At 40.6% G+C, this 25,237-nt stretch overlaps 1 protein-coding gene across 5 annotated transcripts in view; it reads right to left on the bottom strand.

Moving 5' to 3' along the window:
- The window catches only part of LOC135114105 (protein turtle homolog B-like), a 192,257-nt gene that overhangs the window by 29,085 nt on the left and 137,935 nt on the right, over window positions 1–25,237 (bottom strand). For all 5 annotated transcript variants that reach the window (XM_064029809.1, XM_064029842.1, XM_064029818.1 and 2 more), the window contains 3 exons: window positions 23,622–23,699; window positions 19,760–19,889; window positions 1,675–1,778 (listed from right to left, as the gene is read on the bottom strand). In XM_064029809.1, coding sequence (XP_063885879.1) covers window positions 1,675–1,778; window positions 19,760–19,889; window positions 23,622–23,699 — 312 coding nt within the window. The remainder of the gene's footprint in view (window positions 1–1,674; window positions 1,779–19,759; window positions 19,890–23,621; window positions 23,700–25,237) is intronic.

Below are 25,237 nucleotides of genomic sequence, written 5' to 3'. Positions count from 1 at the left end.
TACCACTTCAGCTTCCTTCATCAATCATTCTTCATCTCCACTACCATTACTGTATATTTACCGTCTACCATCATCACGACCATGGCCACCTAAGATTTCGTTTCTCTTCTCTATCTATCTATCTATCTATCTATCTATCTATCTACCTACCTACATATCTATCCATTCATCACCATCACGACCATTATCACCATCATCACTATACCACAGTCATCACCTTTCTTCACCTACGACCATCACCACCACCACCATTACTACTACTACTACTACTACTACTACTACTACTACTACTACTACTACCACCACCACCACCACTAGTACTCTCAGCATTTCCAAAACTTGAAACCCCGGAGGGAATCTTTTCACCTCTCACGTCCCCTCTCACTCTCTCACTCTCACACCGCGTCTTTCCATTCCATCACCGGCGCCTCCATCTCACTCCATCTCTCCACCAGTCAGCTGGGATCACATTTTCGTGCATCACCAGGTCCCACCAGTCAGTCTGGGTTGACCTGCCCGCCGCCCACATGCAAAACAGGTCCCTCGGGTCTTCCTGTCCATCTAAATATGTTCGTCTGAGGTCTGGTCTGCGTCGTGCTACGGGTTAACCTCCTTCGCTTTATTTAAGGTCGATATTCTAAGATCTCTCGTTAGGACCATTTTCAAAGGCAAGAGATGATTAATCGGGTTCTCGTAGGTGCGGTGCTTTCCTTCTATCAGTGGTGGAAAATACTCGTTAAATTTTCACTAGAATCATGGAAATATCTTTGAAGGTCCCAATGACTTCCACTAGAGCCTGTTAAAAGTTGAGATAAGGCGCCGAGACGTTTCAGAAAGCGAATCTATGAGAAGATCAACTGTGAAAAGCTCTGGAATTTATTGATTTGATGTGTGCTTTTTTTAATTTCAGTTTGTAAGACCATCCAACCAATGAAAAGTTGAGAAAGCTGTTCTCTTGCGGCTTTGGAAGCGATAATGAAGTGGGCGTTTTTAAGTCTTATTTTTTTCTTTTTTGTTCCGTGGTGAGTCTCTTTCACGCTTAAAAGAAAAAAAAAGTGGTATTTAACGTTACTAATGTTGCACTCATTTTCACGGTAGAGTATTCCTTTCACGTTAGTGAGAAGTAAGTATTGAGAGGAAAAATTTCAGCTTGGTAGCATATTCTGGAGACGGCGAAGTCTTTCACACAACCTGGAGGGCCCGAAGGCATAAAGAAGGAGGAAATGAGTCGGGAATGTTGTAATTCTTCACGCAACAACACAAGAGGAGTTCAAGCTTCAGGGTGAGCTTGTAAACAGTTCAAGCACCTCTCTCTCTCTCTCTCTCTCTCTCTCTCTCTCTCTCTCTCTCTCTCTCTCTCTCTCTCTCTCTCTCTCTCCTCTGACATCCATTGCAGCTTTTAACTGATTCACTGCACGCAACCTAACAACCTACATATAAGGGAGAGAATCCTAAAGGTTAGAAATTAGAACAAAAAAAAAAAAGTGATTCAAGCTCAACATTACATATAGGAAACATGAAAAAAACAGGTTCTCAAGCAGAATGGGCCGAAATAGATGCAGTAATTACATTGTCAGACCAGAGAGAAGGGTGATGGGTGGACATAGGTAAGTTTAATGCAAGATTGCCAGGTATAGATGTACTGGGTTGTTGTGGCTTCCCTTATGGCCTTACCTTAGTGATGGCGTTAGCGTGGATGGCAGCAGAGCAGGTGAGGACCAGCGTGGAGCCCGTCTTGATGTACACCTCCGCGGGGCCGTGAATGCTCGCCCCGCTCGCTGCAAGGAAAGGAAGATTAATTAATTGCAGAAATATGTAGGTGGGTCATAGGTGTGTGTGGTGTATACAGAGACTGCCGCGAGTAAGCCTGATGACTTCTTGCAGCTTCCTCTATGTTGGTAGTTTTTGTGTAATAAATGTACAAGTTCTGTGTTTTGCAGCGTTCATTATGTTCCTCTGTTCTTACGTAGCAAATGTATAAGTTCTGTGTTTTGTGGTATCGCTTATGTTCGTTTACGTAATACCACGGAAAAGTCTGTGGTAAGAACTTACGAGTAATCACATGGCATGCAGATGTTAAATAAATCAATAATCGTGTAATGTAAGGATATGAAAACTGGAAGCTATTAATACAAAGAGGAAATTTTCCACAATCTGTATCGCTGCTGCAATTTCTTTACTCTTGCCTCATACGATACAGCGTCGACAACGTTACATATCCTTTAATAACAACCACTGGGCTAGTCCTAATAACGGTTTGAAGACCTTAATGTGGAGCAGAATTCCAGTCAATGAATGAGACTCCTAAACTGAAAAAAAAAAAACTTTGGCTTTTTTTTTTTTTTTTTTACTCTTGTCGTTTTATCTCGACTACTTTTAACAATCCGTGGAGGTTGTTGTTGGGGGTTTTAGCGGTGCTGTATAATTCTTGTGATAATTAAACAAGGATTCTGCACATCGATAGAAAAAGTACCAATGAGAACTCCACTAATCATCTCTGTGGTCTTCAAAAAAAGTCTTGATGAGAAAACTTTTTACTTGTGACGACAAAAATAAAACAAACTTCCAGATGAAGTTGAAGCAGGTGCGGTGTGTTCGCCTCATTAGAAAACGCGCTGTAACAAATATGTAACGGTCATTAAACTTTCGTGAAGCATAAGAAAACTGCTTCATGATAAGAAACTCAGGTCATAGAAGACATCTGGAGGAAAAAAAAAAAAATAAAATGAAGAAAGGAGACATTTTACCGTGTTAAATGAATGGAGGAGCATGAACGATGAATGATGGAAGAATAAGAGGGGATAAAGATGAAATTAGAGGGCTTTACATGAAGAAAAAAAGACATTTATCTTCCAAGCGGAAGCATTTATCTTTTAAATGGTTTGGAGGCGGAAGCGGCGCGGAAAAAGGGCATCCATTTATATAAAACTGAACTGGGTAAGAGTAGATATGAAGGCAACACCAGTTTACCTAAAAAGAAGAAAAAAAAAACATCCACTAAAACCGGGTAAATATTGGTAGCCATATTAAATAACATGGTTATAACGGGAAAAAAAAAAGAAACAAATCATAAAAATGTTGACTGTTACATTATATTATTTACACTTTATCATTACCAATAAATAAACTAGGTTGACTAAACTCAGCGCGGGTGGCTAAAGGTAGTGAGGTTTCTACCACACTAACTCATACTTGTCTTTCGTTATACATTTATTTCTTCCCTAACTAAAGAATGATCTGCTCATACTTGTCTTTCGCTAAACATTTATTTCTCATTTAACTGGTGAAATTATTCAGTCACATTCTTTCCTTCAACCTTTTGGATATAAGGCCGAGTGAATCATGGCTAAACTTTCCTTGAGAGGCGTGAGAGGCAATAACCTTGAGGGAGCGTGAGAGGCGATGACCCACCACCAGCTCTGCTCCGACCTTGACCAGGGGACTTCTAACAAGATGAGCCAAGACACGCACGGACGGCTGATGCGTGGCGCTGGGCAGAGGCTGACACACACCTCAGCTTTCCTACTCTCATTTTCTTTCTGGGGTCGGCATCTGAGAGTTTTTCGTTTCTCCCTTAGCCAATCTCCTTGACGAATAACACACACACAAACACACACACATACACGCACACACACACACACACAAGGTACTCTATGGGCCTTACGTAAACACTGCAACTACTATACAAATACAAACATCTCAAAATCGTTACTCTCTCAAGAATGACGCAGTGCTCAACCTCGGCTTAGCTTCCTCAATACAGTTTACTATGCTATTATTTACTATACTGGCGACTGAGAACTGGCACTCTAGTGGGCCTTTTCTTTAACGTTTTCGGTTGCCTTTGACCAGTGTCCCTCTTACATAAGCAAACAAATAAATAAACAAACAAACAAACAAATATTCTTTATCCCTACAATGCAAGATGGTAAAAGTCAGGAATACTCGTACACACACACACACACACACACACACACACACACACAGAGGTCATCGAGCACTCCATAATCTTTGATGGAGGAAAGAAAGAAAAAAAAAAGTATAATTTGTATATTCCTCAGTTATTTATTTCGGCAGTACAATTTCCGCCTGTCACTCACTTGGGGCTCGCGGTGCTCAGTTATAAAATATATCCTTCCTTGCCGACCTCTGTGATGGCTAATGTTTGGCTTTAATGCGTGATGGGAACGTAAAAAAAAAAAAATGTAACAGGCAGACTCTCTCTCTCTCTCTCTCTCTCTCTCTCTCTCTTTCTCTCATTGGATTATGTATCATTCATTTTGTAATAAGTATTATTTCGTATTATGTATTTCGCTATATATAACTTTTGGTTCTCTTTTATCTATAAACTGTGTGTGTGTGTGTGTGTGTGTGTGTGTGTGAGCGGTCCCTTCCAGCAACCCTTATATATTATTCTCCCTTCTCCATGTCTCCTTCGGCCATTAGAGGAGATACAGGTAAATGATGTTTGGTCAGCAGGAGGGAGAGAAGGGAGGAAGAGCAGCCTGGCGTCTCTCCTCGCGTTCACAGGTCATGCAGTGCTCCGCTTCCTCACCGCCTGAAAGATTAATTCCTTCTATTTCCGCCACTCGTATTTATTGGATGATCGCCACTTAGAATTTTCAGGTTGGTATATTGGCTCTCGGGTTAAGACTGGATACCATCACTGGCGGTTGTGTTATTAGTGTTATTATTTTGAAGGCTAAAACTGGTTATATTTTACTTGCAATATTATTATTGTTATCAAAGCTATTACTGCTGCTGATGATACTACTACTACTACTATTACTACTACTACTACTACTACTACTACTATTACTATTACTACATACAGTATTCTACATATTTTCTTCTTCCCTGATTGTCAAGAATTTTGAAAAGGAGCGAGAGCAAATGATTGATAATCCTTCTCTTTTCGTTATTTTTTTCCTCTTCTCTATTCATTTGTTGTCTTCTTGTAAATAAATATCAATATGTATTAGTATAGGTAGTAGTAGTAGTAGTAGTAGTAGTAGCAGTAATTGTTGTAATTATCGTTGTTATCATTGATGATTATATGACTGTTGTTCTCTGTTGTTACTGCTACAGTTGTTATTACTATTATTTTTCTTATTGTTATTATTGTCATTGCTGTAAATGTTGGTGATATTACTGCTACTACTGCTGCTGCTGCTGGCGGTACTAACAGCCGCGGATCTCCACCAGGGGCGAGGAGGTCACTACTAAATCAAGGCGAAAATCCAGCCCCTGTAATAATGTTGGAGGAATTGAAAGCGTTGGGTGGTGCAGGGTGATGGGTGGTGACAGGGGGACGCTATGAGTGGTGAGGGGAGATGGGTGTTGCTGTTCAGTGAGAGGTAATGATAAGGATGGGAGGTGATGGGAACAGTGGGTGATGATGCTAGTGATGGAGTGTGATGAGAGGTGATGTGTGGTGACGGAGCGGTGTGCAGTGTGTGTGTGTGTGTGTGTGTGTGTGTGTGTGTGTGTGTGTGTGTGTTAGGATACTTAACAAAAGGTCCGGACAGCCTGTTTTTCAAAGCTAAGCAAACTTTATGTAACTAAAAAGATTTAAAATGTGCCACATTCATGAATACGCAACTGTTTAAGTGAATTTTAACCATAGATGTCGTAGGAATATGGGAAACGAACCATCAAATATCGAGAAGCCGAGATGAATCAATGACTGATGTGATAATGACAGAGAGTAGATTTAAGTGATCAGGAAATGCCTTGTATAGATCAAATAGTGTCAGGCAGAGCTCCTATTTCCATGTGTTGTTAAGTACCTGTATCGACCTGTCATCCCGGTTCATAAATTCACTTATTATTTTAAAGCCCATACTGACTCGGCACTGGCAACCTGATTACTGAGTCTATTCTTCTTTGTTTCGTATATATTCCTTTTGTACAGTGGAAGTCAGAAATCAAGCAACCATCTGTACTCATTCCCACCGTGTTTAGTGTTTCCTCTCAATCTTAAGCCATATGAACGAACGGCTAAGAATCAACCAACTGACAGATTTAGAAAGGAGATTGCCAGGTCAGAAAACTTCAGATTGAGAGGAAGACACAAAATAAGTGTAGATTTTATTCGGCAATTGACCATGACAGCTTCACATTCTTTCCCCTGATAGACGAGACACAAGATAGATGAAGGTTGCCTCGTAATGAGTGACGCAAAACTGGGTAATTATCCCGATGAATATGTAGCGTCTGATTCCGTGAACTAAGGATTAATTTCATCACTTTAACGAGCGAACCCATCCATCGTTATTGAAATTCCATCACTAATGAATGGAATGCAATAAGGCTCAATGATACAGGCAATTTGGTATGTTTGTAATACCATTTTCAACAATATTTTACCCTTTCATTAACGGAACTCTTGAAATTATTAAGCTTTGCCATTTTGATCAATTTAATGGTAATTTTAACTTACCTCCCTCTGTCTATCCTTCAGCCGCTGCCTCGTTCGGTCTCCGCTAAGCAACACAACTCGATATAAACCCAGACTTCTCATTTTTTCTCCTGGAAGTCCACTAGGATATGTAGCAAAAGAGTACAGCTACTGCAGCCCACCACGGGAACACGAGTGCCGGACCTGTGTGTTGCTGTGCTGCACAAAGGTCCATAAAAGCGTCACGAGCAGGGCGCGGACTGCTAATGGGCGGACTTCACCACTTTATTGACCCTCAGGCCCCGAGGAACACGTCTGCCGCTACGAGAGTTTGTTGTTTGTTTGTACGTATGCAGGTAATTAAAAACGCTTTACATTAACGGCACATTATTTTTCTGATCAATAAAAGTTTGTGTTTTTTCCTATTTTTATTCTATTTATTTATTTCACTGTGAGCCGCTAATTGGCAGGCTTTTTCTTTCTATTTTTGTGACCTTGGCCGGCCTTCTTCACACATGAAAAAAAACTAAAAAAAAAATAAATAAAGAAGTTACAAATATCATATATAAAACAGAATACGGTTTACTGGAATGTTTTTTTCTTTTCTATTGAATATTGACGCATAATTGTGAAAAATAGACCACATATACGACACAGAATTTAACAGTGGAAGTCCAATGACATTATCGGTACGTGACGTCCACTGAGACTTCCATAACTCAGGTAAGCGGCTCGCCAGGTGGCATGTTGCACCCTGCTGGTTGAGAAACGCTGCTACAAACCCATTAGAAGTGTTTGGTTAACTTTCAGTACGGGAACGGCAGGCGTCAAAGGCAAGACTTAACTCGTAAACGCTAAACTAACTTACGCGCTTAACTCCTTCATACACGACACGTTTCCTGTACGAGTATGGTCGATAAAAGCACCCCGTGACCTCCTGTGCTCCAAGGAGGTGGTGGATTTACACACCACGTTTTTCTTTCGAGTTTATTGTATTTGGAATATTGAGATCGTATATTGCCTCTATTTTCAGTACCTGGCGATAAGAAAGGTGACAGACGGCGTGTCCATAGCAGGGAGACGAGTTCCGGGAATGCTGAGATAAATTTATGATTCGCACCTTCGTCATGAATTGAAAATACTCTTAATTAATTATGTGCATTGCCAGAGGGGTGAGCGAGCTCTGGAAAAAAGAAAAGAAAAAAGAATTCAATCCATTACGTAGAAAAACCTTATAATATGTATATTGAAGTGTCCCGCTCCAGCAGACCAGTATTTGTGGGATAAGGGATGTAGCAAGGGTGATACACAGGATCTTTACGGTTAGTGATCATAATATTGGTATCTTAAATGTCCCCAATGACATTCCACCAACAACGTGATTACTGAGTTTATTCCATTCTTCATCTACTATTCGATTTGAGAACTTTCCTTCCTCGTGACGAGTGTCCTTCGGAGGGCGCCTCGCCCAGACCAGTTCAGCTGCTCGCTGAACAGTGACAGTTAAAGAAGGATTGCTTTAGTATTTAGAATAATGTACATAACTAAAAATGATTGAACAAAATTTCACGTAGATTATTAGTCACCATATTTTTGCGTGAGAAATTTCATCATACCTTGTGAATATGAAAAAAAAAAAAAAGACCGAAGGAAAGGAATAATTGATTTGTAAAAGCACTGATGTTTTTTTTCTTAAAAAAAAAAAAAATCTTTTCCATGCGAGGCACCTGCTTTCCCTTTCTCTCGATTTAAGTCTGGGAGGGAGGGAGAGAGAGAGAGAGAGAGAGAGAGAGAGAGAGAGAGAGAGAGAGAGAGAGAGAGAGAGAGAGAGAGAGGAGGCAGAAAAAAAAAAAAAAATAGATCTTAGAAGGATCTAGAGCGGCTGACCTCACCATGGATCATAATAAGGCGATGAAGAAGGATCTCAGAAGGAACTACATTGGTATTTACTAAAACTGATCAAGACCCAGACGCTCCCCACACGTGCGTGCTGCCGCTCATAAACATGTGAGTTATACTTTTGGAGCGCTGTCGGTAAATTTTCGAGGCGCCGTGAGTTGCCTCTGGAAGACTAGTGTTCAAAAGTCCTAAAGAAGTAACACTATAATGCGCCCTAATAACTCACAAGCGTAAATGAAAACACACTCCTTAATTAAGTTCGGCCGGAATGGTTCATTACGGAATAACAACCTACTTTATAGTCGGCACTTAGTCACCCCACAGGCATTAGACTCTGACATAAGATTTAGTTAGAGCCCTTCCCGTGCCGAGGTGGGCGATGAAGTGCTCAGAGAAAAGACATCGCCTCTTTCCTTACTTTAATTTTTTTTTTTTTTTTTTTACGCGCAAGGGAGGCTAAACAAGGGGTACAAAAAAAGGTGAACTTAAATGCCGCTCTCCTTAAAGTTTTGCTTAAAGTGTTAGTTTGTGGAGAGGCTGGCAGGTGTAGTAGCAAGAGCCAATACCTTCGTAGGTCATCTTCATTTATTCATTTAACCAGACGTTTTGATGTTAATTAAACTGGCCACTTTTCAATTATGTCAGGTAATCCAAAATGACGTAACATATAAACGTTCAAATGCTGTCCTATGATAAGCGACTAAGGTCCAAATGTTGAAAAGATCGAAGTATCTAAGACTATTTATACTCCGCAGCATCACAACAATGAGTGAACAGCTACGGGCTTCACACGCTACACGGGCCTGGATTGATTGTTAAACTCGAAAGTTTTGTTTTTAATGTTTTAATGTGTTTTAATGTTTGTTTGTAAAATGTGTTGATTGTATGAGATATGTATATATAAACTGACTTTTTACTGCTGTGTTTTGAGAACTCACAAAGCAAATTTCATGTACATTATTATGCAAATATAAAGTATTATTATTATTGATGTCATCTTCAGTGGCTGAGAAGAGAAGAGACATGACGTCAGTTTAGTAAAGAAACGTCTTGTCATATTAACAAAAATTCTCGTATTTACTTCGATAAGTGTTAGTTTAATAAAGGCATGTATATGGAGTCTTAAAGTTCTGGTGGTAGTCAGGCTGATGAACATAATGTGAGGTACGTAAACATATAAGAGCCTCTTTTAGCACAGTTCTTTAAGCAGATGGTGGCGCCACGGCATGTGTGTTTGCATCTGTAACAGTACATTAATAACTCTAGTTGGCGGTAGACTGATTCAGGACACACAGGGGACGTAATAATCTGCTCGGCGTTTATAGGTACAAATTATCACATTTGTGTTTTGTCACTGTTGCGTTTAAAATTCATAAAATACATTTGAACATTTGAATATTTACTTATAGTCTAATAACGGAACAAAGTAATGGTAAAACAAGATAAATAATATAAACCAGCCTTTCTAATGAGCAAAAGCAACTTAAAGCGACACACACATATATATTCACTCCACATTTGTTACACTAAATAGTTACTGAGACACACGGAACTACCTCCATAACAATAGACGTAACTCGCCCAATGCTGCGTCGCCCTTCTGGGAATAATGAGCTGCTTTTCTCCTTTGCCAGTCCCTAGCCCTCGCCACCTCGGGCTCACCTCCATTATGCAGGTCAGGTTAAGTTTCGGTTAAAATAATGACCATCCCGAGGGCCGTGGTGGTTCATCTCTTTTCACGAAGGCTGGAATATTTTTTTAGTTAATGATACCCACGAGGTTCAGAAGGCTGGAGCCCCGCCCGTGGAGCAGGTGAGGGTGTTGGTAGGGGTAAACATATACTTTTTATAGCATAACTGTAGGTACCTGTTATCCTTAAGATTTCCCTGGAGCTTAATTACCTTCCTTCTTACCTGCCGCTTAAAGTTTGTTGGCCGGGAGGAAAGGTGCACGCTCTGCCTTATTGACTATAGGCGGCGTGCACGCGGCGGTGCTCGCGGCGCTGTAAGAGGGGATGCTCGGGAGCCGCGGCATTGTTTGTGGGGAGGAACAATACCGTGGTCCCTTTGCCTCCTTCCCTTTGCCGGTATTAGTGATGCGTGGGCCGTGATATCTGCGTTGTCATTGCGTGTACACACACACACACACACACACACACACACACATATATATACGATATATATATATATATATATATATATATATATATATATATATATATATATATATATATATATATATATATATATATATATATATATATATATATATATATATATATGGTAGTAGTGGTGGTGGTGGTGGTGGTAGCAGAAGTATTATTATTATTATTATTATTATTATTATTATTATTATTATTATTATTATTATTAGCGGTGGTCACGATAATAGTAGTGGTAATGGTGGTAGTAACAGTATTATTATTATTATTATTATTATTATTATTATTATTATTAGTAGTAGTAGTAGTAGTAGTAGTGGTAGTAGCAGCAGCAGTAGTAGTAGTAGTATAGTAGTGGTGGTAGTAGTAGCTGTAGTAGTAGAAGAAGTAGTGGTAGTAGTAGTAGTAGTAGTAGTAGTAGTAGTAGTAGTAGTAGTAGTAGTAGCAGTAGTAGTAGTAGTAGTAGTAGTAGTAGTAGTAGTAGTAGTAGTAGTACGATAACAATAACTGCTACTACTACTAGTTTATTGAAAAAAATTATATTTGACAAAAAAATTATGGAAAGGCAATCAAAACTATAATATACGCGTGTAAATAAAATAATAAATTATAAAAATAAAAGACGTGATGAAATTTCCACAAAGAAGCTATTAAGAGCGAGATCAAAGGTGAAGTCAACACAACGCTGAGGGAGAAACCTTGTCTGAAACACACACACACACACACACACACACACACACACACACACACACACACACACACACACACACACACACACACACACACACACACATACACACACACACACACACACACACACACACACACACAAAGATATATACATGTTTATTCATTATTATTATATACGCATTACAACATAACTATAAGATTTCTTTTTACCACTTCTTTTTATTTTGGAATTCTGCATCTGTATGTTTTAATACCAATAATGTTTTCAATGCAGTAAACTAAAGCTTGAACTTCTTTATATTTCAAGGACGTTTCTGGCAGAGAGACAACCTGAGTATACAGAGGGAGTTTTGGGAGACAAGCCATATTCTCACAGTCCTGGAGTTGTAGCTCGTTGACAAGGGATGTGACATGCAGGGCTGGCAGACCCACGCAGCACCTGCTTCTTTGACTTATGATAATTCCAGTCATTCCGACCTGCGACCCACCAAAGGCGATGAATACTGATGATGGCGTCCAGACCCCTCCAGCGTGATGAGAGACATGAAACGCCTTATCTCTATAGGGAACCAAACATTTCCTCGTCTACAGGTTCAGGACAAAGGCATACATTTGAATTAATGGAGGATAATTCCAGACTGGCAAGACGTGCAGTTACTTAAAGCTACAAAGATTTGTAAAATTCCTCACACACCAAAGAAACCATCACTTTTACGCGACCTTTCAGCACAACGGTGAGGCACAACGGTGCTGATGGTGTAGTGTACAGTGACTGCAATAAGCGTTGTGTATGGAGCGGTACTTTTTTCCAGGGTTATCTTACTCGCCTGTGCTCCGCGTGATTGAAACAGCAGTAAGCGGAGGGTTTAGGGGCAGCACGCAGGCGACTAAACCCACCAGCAACATGCAACAATAGCCAGGCACATGCGGGGCTTGAGGATGGATCCCCACGAGCGCCACACCCTCGTGCTCGTCACGTTTCGTTATCGTTTCGTTGCATGACACCTTTGCGTGTTGTGAAAATTGGCGACACTGATACCGACGCAAACTACATCTTCACTCTATCAATATGTCAAGTCACGTCGTTGGCAACAATGCTCGTTCGTGAGAATAAAACACTCGAGAAAATAACTTCTGCAGGTTTCCTTTAAATTATCAGTCCCTCCATGTGTTTTACAATGAAATATGACTTCATTGTGTTTCAGAAACCAACTAAGGCTTTAAAATTATGCAGTCTAATGGCACGGTGGCAGTAATAGAAGGCGATACAGAAGACAGTAAGATGGAGGCGAGTGCTCCACTGTGGCGGCCCCTCATGGAACCAGACCAAAGAAGTAGTAGTAGATTGTGTCCTGTAATTTTGCTTCTTACTGATAAAACTTAATTCTACATGTACAATATACTTCGCAGAATTCATCTTCATTACGGAAATACATCACGCAAGTGCCTTCTCTTCGTGTTCGTTACATCACGAGTGATTCATATATCAGCGCGTGCTGCTTGTAGTATTCTTATGTTTGCCCTCACTATTTAATTTCGACCCATTTCCACCGTCATCTATACTTCACCCTCTCTCTCCTGCTGTCCATCAGTCTCTCTGCGTCACATTTACACTATTTACATGATCGCACCCACCTGCCAAGGCAACCAGGGCGGAAAATGAAGGTCCGTCCTCCGTCTATGTTGCCGGACGAATAATTACTTCTGATCCGCTTTACAAGACTCTCTTCTATTTCTTTTGTCGCGTGATTTTCTTTTTATATGCAAAGTACAGGAGCTTCCTTCCCATTGAGTGCTACTGACAGTATGACATGTGTAATACTAATGTAGACTGATGAAATAATTTATTACTTTCCATGCTATGACTAGATATTCAAATTTGTATCGGGTTTCGTTTCTCTCTCTCTCGCTCTCTCTCTCTCTCTCTCTCTCTCTCTCTCTCTCTCTCTCTCTCTCTCTCTCTCTCTCTCTCTCTCCCCATGATATCCCTCGACACTCCCTCTCTGCCGTATTGTTTTACATCTCCAAACGGGAAGAGGAAACTGATAACGAAAGCAAACACACGCTATTTTCTTCTCTTAAAAGCAGCGGAAGGGGAATGGAAGGAGGTGGGGACAAAATAAAGGTCCTGGACGTGAGGCTGAACAAATATATGAATGCTGAAACCCATGGAAGCCAGTGAAGTCATCTCTCCTATCTCGATGCGGAAGAAAATTGCATGTAACTTTATATTCTCCGTGCAAGGTAACCAGTTTTAAGGCAGCCGTTTGCAGAGGTCAGAAGCCTGAATTTTTGGCTTCCTATGACTTCATCCTGTTTAGGAGAAGAGGTTCAAGACACCTTCAAACCTGAAAAAAACTCTTTAATGAAGTTATTTATTTATTTTTTATTTTTTGATGGGAAGGGGGGTGAGAAGCAATTCACGGGTCTTTTTGGCAAGTTTGTTTCCTGCCTGCGCATCTCTTCCTAGTGGCTAAAAAAAAAAAAAAAAAAAAAAACTGAAGAACCGATCTAACTTTTCAAACTTCATTAACTGCTACCGCGACATTTGACAGGTTGATGTGAAATTATATCTTAATTTGAAAAAAAAAAAAGTTATGTCACTGTCGAATGCCAACTGAATGTCTTCCTTCACAACATACATTTTTTTTCTTTTTTTTTTCTTTTTTAATGCCTGTTGAGTCCATCGCCAGCATTCCTCTCCTCTCCAGGCATGACAGCAGCGCTACGCCGCCACAGGAGACAGGCAGTGGTGGGTGTTCACTACTCATCGCGACTCACTTCACTACAACGCTCACGATTTACTCACGCGAGGATCATTTTTCTGCTAGACTGATGTCACTGGGGCGTATAATTCCTGAGGCAACTCGTGGGACCTCCAGGATTTATTGGCAGTACAGCAAGAGTATAGCTCACAATTATTTATGAGCGGAGGCACGCACGTAAGCAAAAAAAATCTCTGTGTTTTGTTTATGTTTAATAAATACCCTGTGAAATATTTTCTTCCTTCTAAGAGTTATTATATGAGCTTTTTCTCAAATATTTCAAGAGTTACGACTTCATTCTCTTCTCAGATATTCATGATTTACCCTTTTTCCTCCATGAAATATTACCACAAGTGCTACATATAAATCTTGGTATCTGTGTTTAATAAATCTCTATTTTTCTTTCTCAGATATTCACAACGCATCACGTTTGCTTCCTTACTTCATTCCTACACCTGCTTCACATCACCTCAAGCATTCACGGCTCGACGGCTTTAATTGGAATAGTTTCCACTTAAATAGATCACATCACGAGGTGGGGAAGGAGCAAAGAATTCCTTACGAACTTAATCGATGTTGGAAGACTCGAACACTCCTCTCGAGCTCCAAGACTCACGTTATCTGAGCTAATTGAGATGAAACTCACCGACTCGTAATGCTCGCACCTGTCGCCTTTGGATCTCTCTCTCTCTCTCTCTCTCTCTCTCTCTCTCTCGTCACTGTGAAACTAAAGAAACAAGAAATGCTAATAAAGAAAAGGAACGTGTGATGTGATTACCAGAAACATGAAGAGACCAGAGAAGGGCCGACATGTATCACATTCCTGGTTTCATGCAGTGCATTATGGTACTGCCTCGCCACAAAATAACGCACGTCTCACTCTCATGGATGAAGGAGTGCTTCTTGCTGGTAAAACTGTACGGTCCACTGGTATTACGTTATTACCGTCATTTTTTTCCTTTGGTTCGAAAATCTGTTTGGAGGAAATACGTGGCAGTCAGGGTGTGTTAGGTCAGGAAGGTCACACACTTACGACGGTGTTAGGATAAGTAATAATGAAACATGATTTTTTTACTACATATGAATTGATCATATTGGCCACCAGGATGAAACGTGGCGCGGTTCTGCACATTTACCTGCATTAAGCTTTACGAACAAATGTACAAGACACGCCGTATGTTTTTGTTCTCAGCGATCATTTTTTTTACAGTGCTCAAGATTATTATTGCACTAATCACCTATTATGAATTCCCCTGAAATAGTAGAGTAGCAAGTGCTTATTTCACCCTAAGAAAGAGCAAGCAGAGAAGGAAACCGAGCATCTTTTTTTTTTTTTTTTTTTAAGGTATCCTTCCTTTTTTAACACTGTAGTTATTATTACATAGGAAAGACTTTGGAATTCATGTGAAATAATAGCGTCAAGTTTTTTTTTATTTATTTTTTTTTTATCCCAGATATAATAGCAGGGGAGGGGGACAGAAACCAGACCTGTGTGTTGCTAAAATCCAGACGATCACTTTTTATTTTACTATACCCACGATTACTATTGCATCGGGAGCCTATTTTAGAATCCATCCGAAATAATACTGCCAAATATGTATCCCACCTCAAAATATAAGAAAAGTGAGGGAAACCGGACCTGTGCACTTTTATCCCAGCACACTGCACTCATGATTATTATTGCATGGGGGAATTATTTTCGAATTCATTAGAGAAAACGGTGTCGTGTATATTTCCACCTTAAATAAAAGAATAGGCAGGAAAACCAGACCTGTGTACTTTTATACGATCGCGCTTTTTATACCATGGCATCAGTGATTATTATTGCACCGAAGAATTTATTTTGGAGTTCACCTTTGACAACAAGTGTATATTTCACCTTCCACAGGGGCGGCAAGGAGGGGAGTAACAGAGAGGGAAGGATGGAAGCCGGATGAAGGAGGACTTGCATCGATAACCAAGAGTAATTCTGAAATTCGTCTGAAATAATGAGACAGGAATATTTTTCACTTGAAGTATGCATAGGATTATAGATGGAGTAGGAGCAGAAAAGGAAGTAACATAAAAGGGGGGAAGGAGGGAGGGATGGACATGAGGAGAAAAGAAAAAAAAGACGAATAAAGAAGGGAAGTAAAGGGAGACAGAGTAATGGAAATAAGAGGAGGAAGTGAGGGAGACAAAACAATGGAGACAAAAGGAAAGGAAGAACAGGAAGACAGGGAGGGAAGACAAAAGGAGAAAGGAAGGGTAGTAGAGACGGGGAGGGGTGAAAGTAAGATGAAGGAAGGGAGAGAAGAAAAAAGAGGAAGGAAGGGAAGTACAGACAGGGAGGGATGAAAGTAAGAGGAAGGGAGAGAGGCAAAAAAAAAAAAAGAGGAGGAAAGAAAGGGAAGGAAATGAAAACAAATCGGTATGAAAGTATGAGGACGAAGAGAGGGAAGGAAGAAAGAGGAATAAGGATAGGAAAAATAGAAAAACAGGGAAGGACAGAAGTATGAGGTAGAAAGAGAGGGAAAAAAGAAAAGATGAGGAACAAGGTAGGAAAGCAAAGAAAGGCAAGAAGGCAGGAGGAAAGGATAGAGAGAAAGAGAGAAGGAAGAAGGAAGAGAAATAAACACAAACAAGAGAGAGAGAGAGAGAGAGAGAGAGAGAGAGAGAGAGAGAGAGAGAGAGAGAGAGAGAGAGAGAGAGAGAGAGATAACGCTGACTAAATACAGTACGGTGCAGTGTGGTGAGGTGCGGTGCGGACGGCGGAAGATCCTATCCCAACCCACATATCCCACCCACACACGGTACGTACCTTTAACACACACACACACACACACACACCACAGACACACATTAAGGCAGTTTTACGATTCACGAGTTGGTGGTGTGGTGCGGCGCGTACGGAACAAAGCAATACCTGAACTTACGCCCTTACATTATTTCTCCTCCCTCCCTACCATTGGAAAGCAGTCCATTCCTTGAGGGCTAAACTCGTACACTTGGCGGGCTGTAAATTAACACGTCACCTACATTACTGCTGTTGGTGGTGTTGAGGTGTCTTTAATACGTTCGTAGCTCAAAGGGAGGCTAGTGTTGCATTGCATTACTATATACATTACAGTGACAAAGAGAGGGGGGGGAGAGAAAGGGTTGATTCACTGGCACGAGTAATAGATTGTGTCACGTTTTCTTTTGTTTTTGCTATAACCCGTTTAAATATTACATCAACTGTATTTCTTTTCTCTCTCTCTCTCTCTCTCTCTCTCTCTCTCTCTCTCTCTCTCTCTCTCTCTCTCTCTCTCTCTCTCTCTCTCTCGTATTTCAACGACTGATCCTTATTATTTTTCCGAGTGGAGTCTTCTCTTACATTACGATTTTTCTTGCACTTCCTCGCAACAAATAAAAAGAAATGTGAGGATATAACTGTGTGGAGAGAGAGAGAGAGAGAGAGAGAGAGAGAGAGAGAGAGAGAGAGAGAGAGAGAGAGAGAGAGAGAGAGAGAGAGAGAGAGAGAGAGAGAGATGCATAAAGAACTGGGGATGAGGAAAACGGTGCTCCAAGTCTAATTTTCTTCTTCTCCTCCTCCTCCTCCTTATCTTTATATCTCTCCTCTTACTTCTTTTCATCTGGGCATTCCTTGTATCAGCCATTCATTCCCTCTTTCTCCTCCTCCTCCTCTTTCCCCTCTTCTAATTCCTTTTCTTTGTATCCACAATTCTTTCATCTTCTCTTTGCTTTCGTTCCTCCTCTGTTTATCTTCCTCTTGCTGCTACTACTACTACCGCCACCACTACTACTGCTACTACTACTACTACTACTACTACTACTACTACTACTATTACTGTTGTCTTAAGATTGAAAACCAGGTGGGAAATAAGAACAGGAGAAAAAGGACAGATAAAAGGTTAAGCTCTGTCGTGTGTGTGTGATGTCTAATCTGTCATTCTCACCTGTAAAAGAGCGACACATACACTACGTACTTCGTAATTCAGCCTTTAGAATAATCCAAGGAGTGACTACCCTATCTAAAGGTTAATGGTTCTCTCAGGGACAGCACTCGGCAACACGCGACAGACGAGGAAACAATTAAATATTCCCGTTACCTGAGCTATTGTAGCACTGCCGCCTCCCAGACTACACGCTACCACGCATTATCTTTTGAAACTCCTTGCTGGGTGCGTCGCTCAGGAAGGTAGGTGAGGCAATGAGGGATGAGGAAGAATAGGGAATTAAAGGGAGGAATGTAAGTAAGAGGAGAGAGGGAGTGAGGCAAAAAGATGCACGTGTTAGTGATGGCTTCCTTCTGTTTGGGAGTTCGTCTCATCAAAGAATTCATTCCATAAAACATTTCTTCCATAACAACAACAAACACTACTACTACTACTACTATTACTACTACTACTATTACTACTACTACTACTGCTGCTACTGCTATTACTACTGCTACTGCTACTACTACTGTTACTACTACTACCACCACCAAAAAATAGTTACCAAACAGAGTGGTGGATATCCGGAATGGACTCAGTAATCAGGGTGTCACTGCAAAGTCAACAGGAAGTTCTATGATTCAGTAAGTTTTTTGGATTGGGATGACAGGTGGATACAGGTATTCGAATTTAATGCAGGGACTGTTACCTGTAGGCCTGCTAGCAAGAAGCCAGTAGGCCTAAACGTGCCACTACTAACCCTGCTGATCACAAGAATATAAGAAAATAAGGGAAGCTGCAAGGAGTCATTAGGCCTACACGTGGCAGTCCCTGTATGAGACATACCTGCATATTTCCACCTATCATCTCCGTCTATAAATTTGTCTAATCTTCTTTTAAAGCTCCGTAATGACTCAACACTAACAACATGATTACTAGTAATCGAGTCCATTCCATTCATATACCGCTCAGTTTGGGTTCTATCTCTTTATTAAATCTAACTTTTTCAAGCTGCTGCTGCTGCTGCTGCTGCTACTACTACTACTACTACTACTACTACTACTACTACTACTACTACTACTACTACTACTTCCTCTGGTTCTGGTGCTGATGCTGGTGCTATTGTTACTGCTCCTACTACTACTTATTACTACTACTTTTTCCTTTCACGTATAAGGGATCTACATCACCGCTATAAATGAATTCAAAGCTTCCCTTTCACAGGTGTTAGCGTGGTTGGACTGCCTCTGTCAGGCTGCCTTTGTATTATGAACTTACTGCTAACTCGTGATAACCTTTACGGCCGCACCGGACAGCTATACTGCGTGGAAACTGCCTGCGTATGAATCTGAACAGTGGTGTTGGGAGGCTACGAAAAAGAACCGAGCAATCTGTGCAATCTACATAGATAATCAGAAGATAATTTGACTACATCTCTTATTCAAAGTAAATTATTCATCTTGTCATGGTTTTTCCCGACCAAGCTTTCATGATGTGGTCAACACGTACTGTCGCCTCATAGATGTGACTTCCTGGTCAATTTCTCTTTCAGGTACAGTCACGCCCAGAAGTCGAGTAACATACCGTACTCGCTTCCAATTTGTTTGACGTTTATCATTAGTGTTATAAACCTTCTTATCTGCTAATACTTTATCAATGATTAGGTTTTGCAAGATCAGGGAACTCAGTTATATACAAGCCAGTGTTCTTAAACGGTTTTTGACTTTCATCGGGACTGTTTTCTAAGGCCACATATATTATTTGGCAATTATCTCTGGTGTTTCTTCCAATGATGATAAATAATTATTGTTAAAGTCTCACTAGAATCATGAATGCACTCTTGAAAGATACATAACACTTACTGGAGGGTGTTGAAAGTCGTCGCGATAAGACGCTGAAATCTTTGAGAATACAGGACATGACTCACCTTGGACCGTGAGGGTGACAGGGCGAGACAGCTTGGGCCTGGTGTTCACCTGACACTCGTACACGCCCGAGTCGTTAGTGAGGGCGGTGCGCACCTCCAGCTCGAAGGACGTCTCGTTCTCCATCCTCACCTGTGGGTAGACACGCCTCCGTCAAGATGTGCAAAAGTGACACCAAGAATATTAACTGTCGTCACTGATAATTTAGGTCTGTGATCCTGGCTCGTCTGTAATCCCGTCTTCTCTGTAACTATGTCTTGCCGGTAACTCTGCCTTGTGTGTAATTCTGTCATGTCTGTAACCTTGCTTTGTAATTCTGCCTTGTCTGTGACTTTGCCTTGTCTGTAACCCTGCCTTGTCTGTAACTCTGCCTTATCTGTAACCCTGCCTTATCTGTAACTTTGCTTTGTCTGTGATTCTGCCTTGTCTGTAACTCTGCCTTGTCGGTAATCCTGGTTTGTCTGTAACCCAGGCTGTCTGTAACCCTGCCTTCTTTAATTCTGTCTGTAACTTTGACATGTACAGCTTCTTCTTTCCAAATAACAAATTACGTCACTCATCTACTTGATTACATAAAAAAAAAATTCTAAAAAGTATAGGAAAGTTACATTTGAATAACTTTATCAACTATAAACGGTGTGATTATTCTTTTCGATTTGTCGAAATAAATGCTGAAGTTTCTCCAGCTCCAGACAGAGAAATGATGTTGCAGTAAGCACTCAAACATGATGCATCTTTCCCTTCGTGTTTTATGTGTCTACATATCAGTGGTGGCATTATCTGTTTAACATAACAACTCCCTCTCTTGCCTTTATAATGTGGGTCTCATGCATCTCTTTATGTTAAACCGTAGTACTATTGCGAACTTCATGCTTTTAACTCTCGTTGGACAGCAAGCGTGGATGAATAGTTTTCGGAAGTGATGTTATTATCCTTTAATTGTAATTTTTGGCCAACTTGAAAGTTTTACATGCATAGTTTAGCACTGTGGTGAATCTGATATTTTGTAATTTTCATAAGACAGTAAGTGTGGATAAAAGCAAAGACAGACTAAGAGTTTTCCTAAGTATTCTTATTCCGTAGACATCATGACAGGAAGGTGGAGAGGTGAACACGGCCAGAGGGTTGAATACTTTACTCATGACTAGTTTGCTTTTGGTATCCTATTCCTCTGACAAGACCCGAACGGTGAAACCATCCAGGAATAGAGTATTGAATCCTCAGCCCATGTTCTCTTCACCCACCACCTTCCAGTACCTTTATTATTATTTTCTACTTGTAATTTTCGTAAATGAACACACGCCTCTTATTCAATCGCGTCACCTCTTCCTACTACTGTCTTAAGATAGAAAACCAGGCAGTAAATTATATCGGGAAAAAAGACAGATAAATAAAAAGTATGGTTCAGTCGTGTGTGTGTGTGTGTGTGTGTGTGTGTGTGTGTGTGTGTGTGTGTGTGTGTGTGTGTGTGTGTGTGTGTGTGTGTGTGTGTGTGTGTGTGTGTGTGTGTGTGTGTGTGTGTGTGTGTGTGTGTGTGTGTGTGTGTGTGTGTGTGTGTGTGTGTGTGTGTGTGTGATGCATAATCCATTCTTCTCACCTGTAAAAGACACCACTATACCATCACCACCATCACCATCACCACCATCACCACCACCACCACCACCACCACCACATCGCAAGCAATGATCAAGTAGCCTGTGTTTATCTTTACCGCCCCACAGCAAGTGGTCGGCAGTGGAACGAACGAGGCGCGCGAGAGTACAGCACCCGTTTTTAATGAAATTGTGGATGCAGCCATAAACTGTATTATTGATACTGTTGTTTGTGAAGTCAATTCGTCAACGCTCAGTTTGGCGCGCAGGAAGTTGCGAAAACCATTTATGGAAATTATTCTTCACCAGCAGCAGCAGCAGGAAGGTTGCTTGGATTTTATTGATATTGTTTTCTTTTAAGTGTTAAGGAAACCGACCTAGGATGAAGAAGAGAGAGAGAGAGAAAAAAAAAAAAAAACTCATTAATTTACCCCTCCTCTCCCTGCACACATACACGCACACACACAAAAGTTTTAAACAGCAAAGCATACAAATTGAAGCTCATTTGGTACTTTCTCTAATAACTCATTTGTTTTGATGGATGCCGCGTCAGTCAGAATGTTTCCTCGTACAATGTAGATAAATGATGGCTGGCGGACTTTTAGCGATGGTGAGTGATGCCGGCAGAGAGCGCGTCATGCAGCCATCATGTACATCATTATTAATATGATATAAGCCCTGATTAACTGCAGTATGTGTAGGTGAGGCTCCCTGTCCACACACACACCACACACACACACACACACACACACACACACGGAAGGAGAGAAGGAAAAAGACCAAAATGTAAATGGACTCGACGTCAGATCGGAGACAAAATCATCGTTATGGAAATGTGGGCAGCGTGCAGTCTGTCTAACTGACTTGCAACATTAACAAGATCGGAGTGTAATTACATTTTGAGGAGGGAGAGTCGCGGGTGAGGGTGAGGCAAGCTCGTTTATGGTGACGCGACGGGCAGGTGAATGTGGAGCAGACTCAGAAAAGTGTCTCTCAGGAGGGTAATTGTGAATGCAATGTACTGCGAGTAATTGACGATTAATCCTTTCACTGCTGGACGATTTGTTTCTCCAGTAATCACAATTTTTTTTTTTAGATATTTACTTTTGTACTACAGTCTCTTGAATAGTTTTGCAGTCGAGAAAAAAAATATAACAAAATTTACCTTCAATTCTCTCTCTTTTTGTGTCTAGGCGAATTTTTATATTTTTTATTTATTTATCTATTTATTTATTTTTTTACAGTGCTGTGAATGTTAACAACGGACAAGTACAGCATCATGAATCATATTACAGTGCAGCGCCGATGGTTTGTATTTAACTCAAGTTTCAAGACATTCTATATGTTTTTAACTTGCTTTCGGACGGTCCTCTTTAGGCGGTGGTACCTTCAGTGGGCGTTTTTATTTATATATTCATCTATTTTTACTGCCCTTGTTCCTTTAAAAATTGCAGTCACTTGACTATTTGCTTCATATTTGCTGAGGATTCCAACGAGTTTAATAATATGAGGTGATGCAGGGAAGGTTCTTTAAGTCGTTGCCACTGCACATTAAAGTTCTATTAGCCAAGCACGTCTGCAGCCACTATGATTATTAATTCCTTGCACTGCCTCGTTTATCTTTAACGTGATGAGGAGTGCTACGAACCCCACAATGTTGGAATGCATTAACTACTCCTCGTGTTCCTCGTAGTCAATAATGAGAGAGCTTGAGTGTTTAGCATCTGAATTACAAGACATTAGCTGATTACTTCTAAAAATAGTCATCGCTGGGGAAATAAAGTAATTGCATTTGGTGAACATTACTGTAAGCATGCACATAATATTACGCCAGGCCTCAGAACAGGTCAAGGTCAGGGTAGAAGTACAAGTGTTCATCAGAGTCTGTGATGAGAGTGAGGCTGAAACACATATGACTAAGAATGGAAAAAAATAACAGTGTCACCAGCGTCTTCTCTACTTCCATCACAAATGCTTCCACCACCACCACCACCACAAATGCTACCACCACCACCACCACCACCACCACCACTACTACTACTACTACTACTACTACTACTACTACTACTACTATTATTACTACTATTACTACTTTTCTTTTCCTCCTGCTTCTTCTCCTCCTCTTTGTTGTTGTTGTTGTTGTTGTTTTCTACTAATACCACCAGCTCTACTACTACTACTACTACTACTGCTACTACTACCACCACCACCACCACCACCACCATCACCACCACTTCCAAAAAATAATAACACAATGAACAATGACACTAACCTTAAACCGATCGTCTGACGTGAAGATCAGCTGATTAGCGGAGATGACGTGCAGGTCGCTCTGTCTGATCCACGACACCTGAAACACACAATGGTCAGCGCCTCAGTTCCCTCAGCTCCTCTGCACCTGCCACCTGCACCCGCCACACAACACCTTCGCAGTAGTAGATTTATGAACAAAATGGTTAGGTTTGGTTAAATTAGGTTAGGTTAGGGTAGGATAGGTTAAGTTAGGTTAGGTTAGGTTAGGTTAGGTTAGGTTTCTTTAAGTTAGGTTAAGTTAATGCACCTGCCACACAGCACCCTCACCTTATGGGAGTTATATATAATGGTTAGATTAATTCAGGTTACGTTAGGCTGGATTGGGTTAGGTTAGGTTAATACATCTGCCATACGCCAACCTCATCTGTAATAACGTTAGGTTAGGTTAGGTTAGGTTAATACATCTGCCACACGCTAACCTCATCTGTAATAACGTTATGGATAATGGATAGGTTAAGTTAGATTTGGTTAAGTTAAGTTTGGTTGGTACGCCTGTACACAGAAAAAATACGCGGTCATTTCACAAAGGAACACAAAGAACAGACAATGACAGATCAGCTGAGTCTTTCAAGATGGTGGATGATTAGCAACAATATTCACCCTCTGACCTGCTGCATTTGCCTCTCAGTTTCATGTAAGTGCTTTGTACAAGTTTGGATAAGGATTCTGAAAGACTTCACTCAAAGCAAAAGATGTCATCGAATATCCAGTAAAGATTTTTAGTGACTGTTGTTTAATTCTTGACGAGTAAAAATTGCCTAGGGGTGCTGGAATATAATTTCATATGGCATTAGCAGTCAAAGGGTTAAAGTGAGAGATGTAAGATACTAAAGGCGAGGGCTCCTTCCCATCTATCACTCCCGTCTATCATAGTCAGCAGGAAAAAAATATATAATGAAAATGGAAATGTTGTATGGGAATCTTTTACAGGAACTCTATTAGATCCCTCACTAATGGAAGAGCTATCCGGATACAACAAGCTCTGTCAGATATTCATTAACAATAGGAAAAAAGCGACATTTCATTTCATTATTCGAAGGTCTGGATTTTATTATGATAACGCGTAATGGCCTACGTAGTTATGGATCAGAATCTAAGTATTCGTCTAACTCTGATATCTTCCTGAAAGTTGTAATTGCTCTATCAGCGAAGGAACTGCTGAGAGAGTCAAGTCCAGACGTTAACGACCCGACTCAAGAGTTGCATGACTTAGGAATCTTTTATCACTTATCCCAAAACTGTTACGTCGTCTTGTGATGTTTAACTGACCGACTTTAAAATAATCCTCTGTTATATGATCCCGTGGGTTTCAGCATGTTAAAAGCTTGACACGTATTCTTAAAACCTTTAGACTTTCATTAGGACTATTTTCAAAGGATGTTTTCCTACCGAGAATATAGTAAAATCCTTACTGAACAAGAATAATTAAAACACTCTTAAAAAAAAAAAAAAACTAATAACCAATATTTCAGTCTGCTCAAAGTTGTCGAGATAAGACGCCGAAACGTTTGAGAATACGAACCTTTCATCATCTCGTGCATACATAACACTTAATGATCTCCTTTAACAGACGTA

The sequence above is a fragment of the Scylla paramamosain genome, chromosome 2 (genome assembly GCF_035594125.1).
Source record: "Scylla paramamosain isolate STU-SP2022 chromosome 2, ASM3559412v1, whole genome shotgun sequence".
Lineage (NCBI taxonomy): Eukaryota > Metazoa > Arthropoda > Malacostraca > Decapoda > Portunidae > Scylla > Scylla paramamosain.
Note: the sequence above shows the minus strand (reverse complement) of the source record. Positions and strands in the feature narration are given on the sequence as shown.